Source organism: Lepidochelys olivacea (assembly GCF_965140295.1).
Source record: "Lepidochelys olivacea isolate rLepOli2 genome assembly, chromosome: 14".
NCBI lineage: Eukaryota > Metazoa > Chordata > Testudines > Cheloniidae > Lepidochelys > Lepidochelys olivacea.
In genome coordinates this window covers 1587290-1600300 of record NC_140424.1, presented here as the reverse complement: position 1 = coordinate 1600300, position 13011 = coordinate 1587290, and the positions used below count along the sequence as shown (strand labels likewise).

The 13011-nt window shown below is 45.7% G+C and overlaps 1 protein-coding gene across 29 annotated transcripts in view; it reads left to right on the top strand.

Annotated features, from left to right (window-relative positions):
• Positions 1 to 13011, top strand: part of RBFOX3 (RNA binding fox-1 homolog 3) — a 355830-nt gene that overhangs the window by 190888 nt on the left and 151931 nt on the right. For 16 of the 29 annotated variants that reach the window (XM_084647038.1, XM_084647023.1, XM_084647017.1 and 13 more), the window contains one exon: positions 10552 to 10673. The exons of 12 other annotated variants lie outside the window; for them this stretch is intronic. Coding sequence is in view for 1 of the 17 variants with exons in the window: in XM_084647023.1 (XP_084503149.1) it covers positions 10671 to 10673 (3 nt within the window). In the remaining 16 variants the exon portion in view is untranslated. Of the gene's footprint in view, positions 1 to 8734; positions 8855 to 10551; positions 10674 to 13011 lie in introns of those variants that run through there. One more of the 29 variants, XM_084647022.1, reaches the window with a different exon arrangement.

Genomic DNA, 13011 nt, shown 5'->3' with positions numbered 1-13011 from the left:
GCTGCGGAAATCCTCTGTTATTCCCATTGCTGGTGCTATAGTTCTTGCACTCTGTGCTATTCACTTACCATTAACATTGGATTGGGAAGTGTTGAGGCTGTTCTGTTCTTTAGCTGTGGGTGTTGGTTCCAGTGTAGCTATTTGTGATCTGTTCAGGTTACTGATTATTCAGTTCTCCTTGCACCTTGTGAATTTCACAGGCATGAAATCCATTAGAAAAATTGTAGATACAGACTCCTGAGCATACCTGTTTAGTCCCTGTTGTCAGTATACAGATAATCTATCTGTCCCTTCAGTTTGTTTTCTTTGGGGCATGTTATCAAACAAGTGGAGATTCATGTACAGAAAATATATTCTGTTAACACATTTTTCATGTGCCATTGTCCAGTATCCATTGAGAGTTCATTGTCTCAGCACTAAACATAATCCATTTATCTGCTGTTCATGTGGATGCCATAGGAGCGTCTCTTGGAGCGCCATTGGACTTAAGTGTGAATTAAATGTACCATTACAATAAAGTGTTATCACAGCCATTTAATGAGTTTGATTCTTTAACCGTTTCGTTTTGCTGTGTTTGATGCCCAGGCCCCTTCCTGTTTCTTTTGGTTTTAGCACAAAGAGGCTGTTGTGTTACTTAACCATAAAGGGTGTGTTATCCTGCTCCTCCCCTTAGGGTGCTTTTTTGTAGGTTGTACCTGAGTTGAAAGAAATCAGAAAAAAGGGAGAGAAACGAGAATGAAGAAGAGCAGGCTTGCAAAAAGTGTAAGAAGAGAGGCTCACCCTGACAAGGTGATACTGGTTTTTCTTTCAACATTTTTTGGTAATTTTGTGTTTCCATTTCCAGTGAAGTTGGTGAATTTCAGGTTTCCTGAAAGCAAAGCTCTAAAAGTACTGGCCAAAGCTGTCATTGTGCAAACTCCTCCCACATCCGGCTCTGCTAATGCCCCGAGTCATGAGCTACAGCCCTACAGCCCCACTTGCTCCATCAGTCTTGGACCTCTCCAGGACACAGGCTGGGAATTGTGCTGAATTGTGCAGTGGCAGGACTATGGGCAAACATCCAGAAAACAGGCAGCTGAGAAAACTGCAATACTGTTCGGTGTTTCTCCTGTGACACAGAGTGCTGCCAGCCAGACTTTGGCAGCAATGAGCTTAAGATTAGCCTGTGCTCAGAAGGGGCTCTCTTCTCTCAGCCTTCTGAGCAGTGAATGCTGGGAAGCTCCTGTATTTGAGTTGCTTTGCAACATGCAGAATGGCTGCGGGCACGGAGGGCTACTGGCTCCAAATCTCCCCATCCTCCTGTCAGCTGGTCTAGGCTTAATGTGAGCAGCTCATGGAAGTGGGCCATTCTGTCCAACTTGTAGTAGTAATGGATTGGTTGGTACAATGCCCCCATAAACCTCAAAGATACCTGAAAGGCTGGGTGGTTCTTCGAGTGCTTGCTTGTGTCTGTTCCACGCTAGGGGTGTGTGCCACATGCACCGTGGTTTTTTCCTCAGTGGTATCCGTTGAGCTGGCTCTAGCGCCCTCTGGTGCTGCGCGCTCATGCGCCAGTATAAGGGGCCCAGCCAGCCCTGCACCCTCAGTTCCTTCTTACCGCTGTAATGGTTGCTGGAACAGCTTCTCTTGCTTTGGCAAGGCGATTCGCAGTGGTTCTTGCTGTTTTTCCTCCATCCCTCTTTTCTTTTTCCTAAGAGTTGTTGTCTTCAGTTTATCTTCTTAGTAGTCACTGTAAATAGTTATTCTCTCTCATCTGTCTAGCGGGGCGTTCTCTGTTCCTGGAGCTGGGCATGCTCCAGGTTTCAAACCCTGTGCATCCTGTGGCAAGCCCATGCTAGTGAGTGACCCACACTCCAGCTGTCTGAAGTGTCTGGAAGAGACTCACCTACGAGAGTGTTGCCAGATCTGCCGCCAGTTCAAGCCTCGTACGAAGGAGGACAGGGAGGCTAGGTTAAAGTCCATCCTAATGGAAGCTGTACTCAGACCAATGTTGGCGACAAGCTGGTTGGACTCCGTACTGAGTACCTCGGCGTTGGTACGGAGCGCTCCTCCTGTGGCATGGGACTCTCGACACCTCTCCCCTTCACGATGCGGAGAAAGAAGCACAAAAAGCAGCAGTCTGAGAGGGGACGTTCCCCAACCTGAGGGAGTGCGGCAGGGTGTGACCTTTGTCGGTCCACTCCCCGACCCCACTCTGCAGGTTGCACCATTGACTCCTCCCTGCTTGCATGTACTGTTGAGTCTGGTGCAGGATCAACTGCCAGCAGCAGGGGGACATTGCGGTGCCATTAACCCCAGAGGCACTTGTTGCAGCCAGGGACTTACTGGCAGTCTTGGTACCACCGGCACCAGTGGTAAAGACAAGCAGAAGGGAGCATGTTGCCCCAAGCTCCTATTCAGTACCGGGTCTTCTGGTACTGTCCAGAGGGAAACTGACCCTGCTGAGGTTGGCTAAGGTTTCCCTGCTGCGTCACCATTTCCTGGACCCTCAGCACTGGCCTGTGGAATTGATGGGTACTGCTCCTTCATGGTCCCCGCAGGCTGACTCGTCATCAGAGTCTGCGGTGGAGTCATGCATTCAGCTGAGGGGCAAGTACCAGTACCCCGTCAGCCCTACGTTCTGGTGGATCCTGGGGCGGGCGTCTTTCGGAGTACCCTCTGGGTGCATGGCCCGGTGGATGGTGGCTAAGTAAATGAAATCAAGAAGGGTTCTGGTTATTGAAGGGGGTCTCTGCATTCTGGGGACTTTTCTGAATGTTCTTCTACACTTCCCAGCTTGGACTGGGATTCCACAATGTAGTGTGAACTCCCAAAGCTGCGATCGCTGACAGCCACATGCTGAGGTTTGGGGATGGAGGAGCAGCCTACCTCGAAGAGGCTGTTCTGCTATCAACCTTCTTTGTGCTTTGATGGCAGTAAATACACAGTAGGCAGCTCACATTGGAGCCAGGCGGCTGTATTATTTGCAGAGGGGCTTGGGGAGTCTCTGAGGAGAGCCAGGCCAACTTGCATATTAAAAGAGAAATTGCAATTAACAATAAAAAAATTAACATTTTTATAGAAGCCTTAATAAACAAAGAAGCAGAGAAATCTGCATATGCATTTGTGAGATATAAAAGTGACTAAATCAAGATGAAACAGTATGAAACCTCGACATTCCTTCCTTTCCAGTTAGATAGATAAACATAATATGGCAGAAAGAGAGAAAAACAAAGGAAAGAAGTGAAAGAAATGGAGTCATGAGGCTTCCCATCTACTGAGAGCTCCACAGTCCCCATTGCTTGTTTCCCTTTGAATTCAGGAAGGCTTCCCTTGCTTTCCCCTGGGAGCTGTGCTGAGAGGGATTTTAAAAGAGACATTGGAAATGTACCAGGAAGCTGAGAAAGGAAGAAAAGCCAGAGCATGGACTTTAACCCAGAAAGTGAATGGGAGCTAGACACAGTGTGTCCTGTAGGGCAAAGGTTCAATATTTCCATATGTCCTTAGAAACTCAGAGCCTCCCAGTTATGAACCATGGAAAGAGACTGAATGTACAGTCAGCAAAGGAGCTGATGAGATGGAGCAATGGGTTAGGAAAAAGCAGGTGGATTGACCACCATCTCTGTTGGTATATTAGATGTCAGTCCAAAGATATAATAGATGGTGCAAAACACAGATCCGTCCGAGAAGCCTGCCACCTCCATCATAAAGATATGAAAGGCTGGTTGACGTAGCAATGGTGCCTGTAAAGGCAGAGATGGTTACACCAGTGCTGCCTATTGGAGAAGATAATGATTTTAATACATTTTTAGTGCCACAGGTGCACATGACACTTTACAGTTAAAAAAAAATATAGATAAACCAGCAAACAAGGCCCCTTCCCCAGCAGTCTAAATGCACAAACAGGTGCCGTATAGTTAACACAAAGATGGCTGTACTGGTGGTGCCTGTATGGGAAGGAGTAGAGATGACTCTAGGGAGAGACTGTGGCCTAATGGTGAAATATTTAATAATGGACTTGTCAATCTAGCAGAGAAAGGTATAAAAGGATACAGTGGCTGAAAGTCGATATTTGACAAATTCTGGCTGGAAATAAGACATACATTTTCAACAGTGAGAACAGTGAACCAAGTATCATGGTGAATTCTCCATCACTGGCCATTTTTAAATCAAGATTGGATGTTTTTCTAAAAGAACTGCTGTAGGAATTGTTTTGGCGAAGTTTTGTGCCCTGTGCTATGCAGGAGGTCTGACTAGATGATCACAGTGGTCCCTTCTGGCCTTGGAATCTATGAATAAATTGATGAAAAAGTGCAGAGTGGAGAATTAGAAGACTGTGCTGCTGATTGGTGGTGTGACCTTGAATAAGTCTTTAGGCCAAAATGTTCAAACTTGGGCTACGTTTAGCTGCATAAATCTGTATTTAGGCACCTAAATACTGAGTTTCCAAATGTTGGCTTCAATCAGATGAAGTGATCTGTAGCTCACAGAAGCTTATGCTCAGATAAATTTGTAGGTCTCTAAGGTGCCACAAGTCCTTCTCTTCTATGTGTCCTGAGTTTTCCCTGTCTGTGAAATAGGGATATTTGCCTATCACCCAAGGGTGTGATGTTCATAGATTCCAAGGCCAGAAAGGACCGTCGTGATCATCTAGTCTAATGTCCTGTATACCACAGACTTAGAGTAAATCTTTTGGAAAAACATCCAATCTTGATTTTAAAATGGTCATTGATGGAGAATCCACCATGATCCTTGATAAGTTGTTCCAATGGCTAATTGCTCTCACTATTAAAAATGTATGCCTTATTTCCAGTGTAAATTTGTCTAGCTTCAACTTCCAGCCATTTGAGTATGTTTTGTAGCTTTTTCAGCTCGATTGAAGAGTCCATTATTAAATATTTGTTGCCCGTGTAGGTACTTACTGACTGTAATCAAGTCACCCTGTATCTTCTCTTTTTTAAGCTAAATAGGTTGAGCTCCTATAAGGCATGATTTATAATCCTTTAATCATTCTTGCAGCTCTTCTATGAACCATCCCAAATTTATCAACATCTTTCTTGAATTGCGGGAACCAGAACTGGACACAGTATTCCAGGAGCGGTCAAACCAGTGCTAAGTACAGAGGTAAAACAACCTCTCTGCTCCTACTTGAGATTCCTCTTTATGCATCCCAGGACTTCATTAGCTCTTTTGGCCACAGTGTGAGTTTGGGAGCTCATGTTCAGCTGATTATCCATCATCATCCCCAAATCTTGGAGTCCCCCAACCTGTAAATATGGCTTATATTCTTTGTTACTAGATGTATACATTTTACATTCAGCCATATTCAAATGCAAATTGTTTGCTTGCACCCAGTTTACTGAGCAATCTAGATCACTCTGAATCAGTGATCTGTTCTCTTCATTATTCACCACTTGCCCAATTTTTGTGTCATCTGCAAACTTTATCACTAATGATTTTGTTTTCTTCCAAGTCATTGATAAAAATGTTAAATAGAGTAGGGCTAAGAACCAGTTCCTATGGGACCCCACTGGAAACAGACTTGCTCGGTGACGATTCCCTGCTTACAGTTACATTTTGAGATGCATCAGCTGGCCAGTTTTTTATCCATTTAATGTGTGGCATATTAATGTTATATTGTTCTAGTTTTTTCATTAAAATGTTGTGTGGCACCAAGTCAAATGCCTTACAGAAGTCGAAGTATATTACATCGATACTGTTACCTTTATTAACCATACTAGTCATCTTGTCAAAAAAAGTGTAATGTTTGTAAAGTGCTTCAGGATCCTCTGACTCAGGCCTGGTCTCCAGTAAGAAGATAAATCAGTCTAAGAGTATGTCTTCACTACCCACCAGATCAGCGGGCAGCAGTCCATCCAGCGGGGATCGATTTATCACGTCTAGTCTATAAATCAATCCCCGAGCACTCTCCTGTCGACTCCTGTACTCCAGTGCCGCGAGAGGCACAGGCAGAGTGGCAGCAGTTGACTCACTGCGGTGAAGACACCGCGGTAAGTTGATCTAAGTACATCGACATTCAGCTACGTAGCTGAAGTTGCGTAACTTAGATCGATCCCCCCCACCACCCCAGTGTAGACCAGGGCTCAGTTACGCTACTTAAGTTGACAAAGCTTAGATAGACATAGAGTGGTATCTGTGCTGGGCTCTGTCTATAGGAGACGCTCTCCTGTCGACATAGTTTCTGTCTTGCAGGGAGGTGGAGTACTGAAGTCGACAGGAGAGCACTCTGCCATTGATTTCTTGTGTCTTCACCAGATCTGCTAAATCGGCACCGCTGCATCAGTTTAGCCAGTAGTGGAGACAAGCCCTATGAGATATAGAAGTACAAAGCATCGTTATTCTTGCCACTGTGTCAGTGGTGCCTGTTGGTGAAGGGTCGTTTCTGCCAGCACACTATGTTTATCGTGTGGATGGTCAGAGAGATGTTCTCAAAATCTAAGGGATACAGAAGCCTCTATAAAAAGAAAAGGAGGACTTGTGGCACCTTAGAGACTAACGTGAGCTACAGCTCACGAAAGCTTATGCTCAAATAAATTGGTTAGTCTCTAAGGTGCCACAAGTCCTCCTTTTCTTTTTGCGAATACAGACTAACACGGCTGCTACTCTGAAAGAAGCCTCTGTGTTAGACAGAAAGGCTTATTGGCTATATAGTTGGATGAGACATATTGATCAAAGATCTAGAATACTGTATTGTCAGATGAGTGGCCACATAGCCCATTGACTGTGTGGCTATGGGAAGAGATGACTTAGTAGTAGCTTGTTGAGCAAAGAAGCAAAAAGAGAGAAATGACCCACAATGCAGATGTGTTGATGACGAGATGAACAGCTGGAGAGATTTACGCATCAGGCAGACACAGCCATGCCCGTTGATAGATTGGGCTGGTCTGGAGCTGCACTCTTGCTCTCCACCGCATGTAACAGAAATCCATTTTGCCATGCAGATGGGCCCTGTGGTATTTCAAATCCAGGTATTTCAGGGCTCCACCCACAGCCAGCTTGAAATAATACACAAATTGACTGCCACCCATGGTTCCTGACCATACACACATAGGTTTATAATCCTACCTTAGCTTTATCACACCCAATTTAAAACACCAATTGCTGTTTCTCCTTCTTTCCAAAAGAGTTTACCAAAAAAGAACAAATAAAAATCAATTAGTTTGATTCTAAGCAAGTTTTCTCAATTAAAATGTGTGATTGTATTTTAAAGCTTGCACTGTGGAGTTTTTAGTGGTTCTCTTGTATAATCTCACTGCTTCTAAACTGCTGACACCAATAACCCTGTAAATTGGCAGATGGTGGAGGGAAATCTACTGGCTTCTTACTTTTGTTTTTATGGTTTGATTTGATGGTAGAGTTTTTGGGTCAAAACCAGGAATTTCTTAATTGGCAAGAGAGAGAATTTGCCCCAATTCAGCGTTTGTGTAAAACTGAATTGCACATGAGCTGGTGTCTGGGAGATATTGTATATGTGGTCATGTATGGGCATGTGTGAGTGGTGGCTTTTCAGCTGTTTGTGGTTTGTAGTTGTGTGTATGAGATTGTCCCTAGGTGGTGTGTGAGTGTATTTCAGGGTCTGGCTGTTCAATGGGGGCACTGTGTGGCTAAGGAGCGGGAGGTTGTCTGTGTAGGGTGAGGGATAGATGCAAGTAGCATGACCAATGCCCTGCAGAATAGAATATTGATGGGACGGCATACAGTCATTAAGTCTTGGCATGGGTCGGTTCTTTAGAAAATGGCTGTTCTGTAGGAGGCGGATGGGGTTGGAGATCCCAGCACAGCAGCAGAGCAGGCTTTAGCTGGGCAGCGTGATGGGAGTTCGGGGGCTCCCACGATGGGGATGCTCAGAAGGTGGATGGGTTAATTATACTGTGCTCTGGATTTTGCTGATTCTTACTCAAGTGGAGGGATTCTGCTCCCTTACTCTTGGTGGATTCAAATAAGTTTCTCCCATCAACTCCTCCTGGCCTTTTCTGTGTAACCCCCTTTCATCAACTTTGATTCAGGAGTGAGACCAAAACAACACTTGACTGGCCTAAGTGTCCTGACAGAGAAGGAGTTCGTTACTCACCATGAGCCATCCATTATATTGTGAGATGGTGATCAATGGGCTTGAGTCTCCTTGTGTTCCTTTTGCACCTGGGCAAAGGGAGCGTAAGAGACTGCCAAATGCGAATGGAATTGGAAGTCCATGCCCTCGGAAGGCATGTGGTAGGAGACTACCAGGCCGAGGAACCTATCAACTGCTGGACATATTCAGCTGTGAATTCACAGCAATGTGAGAATACGGGGTAATCTGCGATCAATCATGCTAGCCGTGTTATAGCTTCTACACATTACTCCATTTGAAAGGACATTCCCCCCAGTCTTAAGCCAGCACTGACTGAGCACCAGCTACTACTATTTAGTTCAGAAAATAATCCTTGTAACTCTGAACAAACAGTTATTGAAATAACAAGTGAGGCAGTGAAGTAGGTCCCAGGAAGTGTCCCTGCTGCAGTCACTGGAACACGTGGCAGGAGCCTGCGCAGAGCTGAGCTGCAAGTTGTCATCCTCATCCATCCTGTTTCCTTGGGGGCTCACTGTTATTTCTGCGTGTGACACTGTGAGCCAGGCATTTTATTACAATGAATGTTTTGCAGAAATGAAACTACTGTACAAATACCTTAGTTCCCCAAACCATTCTACTTGTATGCGCTGCCTCCATTTCCCTGCAGGTACACAGCACCCCCTGAGACAGGAAAACCAGAACAAGCCCACTCTGCAGAAGACACAGGACACTGTGAAGCCCAGCTTCATGATGGCTCCTTCCACCTGCACCAACGGGAGATACAGGGGGCAAGGCCGAGGGAAGGTCAGGGCTGGTGCATTCTCTGTCCTCCTGTATACAGGGCTGGGGAGAACAAGAGTTTGAGGAGCTATTGCAGTCCTGAGAGTTCGGGGAGTAACCCCCAACCTCTGCTTTCCAGTGAGCTAGCTTGCTATTTTTACCCAGGTGTAGGAATCAGTTTGCCTGAAACAGAAGACCGATGACTCCCCTAGGTCAAAAGCAAAACAGTTGCTTGGTCTTCTAGTCCTTTGCTCTGGCCACCACACCCTGCATAGTATATTTCCTTTGCTGTTGCTGAGACCAGAAATCAAGCGTTTCTCAGTGTTGCACTCAAATTCCTCACCGTGCTTTAGGGGGCACTTGTTACAAGAGTTTATCCTGAGTTCTTGCTCCTTCTTGATATCTCCATAACATGCTTTTTAGAAGAGCTGCCTTCCTGAAAAATGTTCTGATTGAAGGTTCCTGAGGATAGCAAACATTGAAACCTTTTCATCATAATCTGATAAAGATATCAATTATAGAGAACACATGTTTTTATTATAGTCCCAAGACCAGTCTAGCTATTCAGTAGTGCACATTGTAATTTATAATTTAGCTGTCTTTAAACCTGGGAAAGGAGGGGACAGGCCTCTGCTTGCTTCTGTGAACCACATGCACCCCATTGTAACCTTTGGATTGAAAGCCACAAGTCACTAACCACAGGTGTTTTTGCTCAGGTGCCTACATTAATTTATTATATACATTTGAGTGAGTCATATCCATAGAGATTTGAAGACATTATTTAGAGCCAAGATACAAATGAGCGTAATTGCAATTAGAGAAAAATGAATAAAAAAACACATATAAGAATAAATGTAGCAAAGCAACCAACTGCAAAGTAACTCTCACTGAATCATGCATACTTACAATTCTATGGAGATTGTTAGAAGTTAGGATAGAAAACCAGTAAGTGGAGAAGGCACCATAAGTGTGTTTGACGACCTAGTTTCCAGCATCCTGTCATCTCAATCTCCCCTGCTAAGGATAGGTCTTGACCATCTTTTATAACCTTATTGTCCTTACCCCCCACTAGTATTCCGGGCCATCTGTGAGTTGGTCTCAGCCTTTTGCTGAGAGCAAAATACAATATACTTTGTTATTCTGGGAGACCCTCATTAGGATTCTGTCTGTTATCATAAACTGTTTGTGTCAACACATCTCCCAGTTGTTTTGGTACCTGACTGTGGTTTTGCTCCATGATTACAATACCAAAGAGAAAAAGGCCCCTAATCTCTGTAATTTCAAGCATAAACAGTTCTTTTGCAGTTTGCTGGTTGATCACAAGATACGTGCTGCTAAATCGTATAAGCTTAGGTCAAGCACTTATGCTGACTACATAAGCCATATGCTGGTTAGGCTTTATGCTAACTGCTAGGCTCTGTTAGTCCCCAGACTTGCTGCAAAGCCTATTTCCAATATTGATGCACTTTATTCTTCCCTGCTTGCATTTCAGCTTTAATATTCTCATCTTTAACATCTTAGCTTTCCTTGTCATTGAGATTGTAGTTTAAACATCAGCATAAACCTTCCAAGATCAGGTCATGGTCAAGGGTCAACACTCGGATGACATGAATGAAATAGTTACGGCTCCTCCTTGCAGCCGTTAAGGCAGCACCGGCAGAGCCAAGGCCAGCTAGCCCAACTGGCACAGTCTGAATCACCTCTGTGCCTTCTCATTGCAGGCTTCAGGCAAGGGCACACTCCTGTCGTCAGCCCCAGCTCAGCCCCTGTGCAGTGGTGTAGCTGTGGAAGCTCAAGGGGAAGCAGAATCAGGCCATTAATTATTCATTATTACTCGTAGATGGTAAGTACGTTAAAGTACACTAGAATCCTTTAGATGCTAAGTTCTCTGGGCAGGGATCATGTCTTCCCATGGTTTGGGCTGTGCCCGCCTGAAGGGGACCCTGGTCTGGCTTGAGGCCCCTTCGTGCTGTTGAAATACAACTACTGACTAATCCTAACATGACAGTGAGGGCACTGCAGTCATATAACCCTCACTGTCCCATTGTTTTCTGAGGGCTGGGGGGTGGCAGGGAAGGAACCTCCTAGTTAAAGGGGATGGAGCGCTCCCTGCTGGCATTAATTACCAGCTGTGCAGCATGGAGACACTTCCCTCTGGAAAGGCCAACCTGCACCTTTTGATTTTGCTTTCAAAGGCTTTTGGGAAAGGGAACATTTTGCAGTAAACATGAAGCCTATGACAGGAGCTGCAAAAGTGGCACTGAGCTGGGCTGACCCTGGTCAGGTTTTCCAATCTAGTCCGTTTTCTAGCGTAGTGTCTCGCCCTGCCCTGCCCTGCCCTGCTCTTTGCCTCCTCCGTTCTTCCCTCTGCCTCTCCCACACCTTTCTGCTCAGAGAGGGGAATTGTTGCTGGAAGGAGATTCATGAGGTGGGATAGGAATGAGCCTATGGCTACATTCAAAACCCCCATGACTAGGGCAGTCTACATGGGTCACACCCTCCCCACCGCCATGCTCTGCCTATGGCTTAACGCAGTGTGTGCTGTTGATGGTTTTAGCCTGGCTTCCTACTTTTGCTTTATACCGTTTATCATAAAGTGAATGTTTCTTTTATTGCAAAGAGAAAAAATTCATGTCTCCCCGCCCAAAGTAAACCCAAATACAAATACATTTCTCTCAAAGTGCAGTCGTTGGAGAAAACCAAGGGCCATTCGTCAGGCCGACATCAGAGGAGCCGCATTTGCTCTGACAAGCAGCAAAGGCTTATGTTTTATTCACCAGGCCTGAAAAATACCTTCCTGAAGAGGGGACCATAAATAACCTGGTGTGATGAATATTACACAGGATAAAACTGATAAAGCAAGGCCCCTAAACACGAGAGATGCACAATGAGGTTAGGAAAGCACATGGTTTTCATTACAGCTAATCCTGCATGACAGGCTGGCAAGTACAGAGGAGAACTGAGAGAGGGGAAGTCAGCCCCAGAGACATTTTCCATCCCCCTAATGAAAGGCGCGGGAGTGGGAGTTACTATGCATGTAGCATTCCACTGCACTGTTTCAGTGCTGCAGGTTTGCCTGTGTACAGTTCTAGGTGTCAATACAATGCACGCCGGTTATAAGAATCACTGATAGAACCGTATATAGTGATCAAGCTACTGGGACAAAATCATTTCTATACCTGACCTATACTCTGCTTGTAAGAATCGAATCAAATAATCCAGGATGGATGTGGTCAGGGCTGGCTCTAGGATTTTTGCCACCCCAAGCTCCGAGAGCGCAATTGCCCGAGCAAAAGGGTGGCCGGAATGCCGCCCCTGGAATTGTGCCCCCCCAAGCACGTGTTCGCTTTGCTGGTGCCTAGAGCTAGTCCTGGATGTGGTTCTTATAAAAGGAGTGGACTGTACATCCCAAATGTGGCTGCCCAGGTTCAGTGAGCAGATGGGGCCCTGCCCGTCAGTTTGTAGAGAGATCCCCATTTAACAGAGTAGGTGGATTACCGATTCCTTTGGCCTCTTAGCTTCAGTCTGAGACATAATTTTCTATGTCAGGGCTCAGTCAGAGACCTGCCCATGTGGCAGGCTCGTTGGCTGCTTAGCATGCAAGTTGGGGAGCAAACCTGGGGAGGGATAGCTCAGTGGTTTGAGCATTGGCCTGCTAAACCCAGGGTTGTGAGTTCAATCCTTGAAGGGGCCATGTAGGGATCTGGAGCAAAAATTGGGGATTGGTCCTGCTTTCAGCAGGGGGTTGGACTAGATGACCTCCTGAGGTCCCTTCCAACCCTGATATTCTATGATTCCTGGGCCTGTATAATTTCCACCCCCCGTCCTGTCATTTGGCAGTAACATGAACTTGGATTCAGGGAGCCTCCGTTACACTCACAGCCACCTAGGTACCTCCTGTTCTGCATCACCTCTGAAGTAGCCCAGCAGAGGCACTGACGAAGGTTTGTGTTGGTGTGGCCTGTGCACTGAGGGCCCTGAGCCTAGCGAGGGGTAAGTGTTGGAGGCTCCCACAATGGGAGAGGACAAAAGAACAGGATGGATAAGGTCCTGTGAGATTTCCATCCCCCCGTCGGACTTCCAGGGTAGGCTGGAGATCTTGCAGGATTTGGAGCCATAAAGTCTCTCGGGATTTGCAACAAGATTTGGAGCCATGATAGTAGCCCTGTGCTCAGGGATAC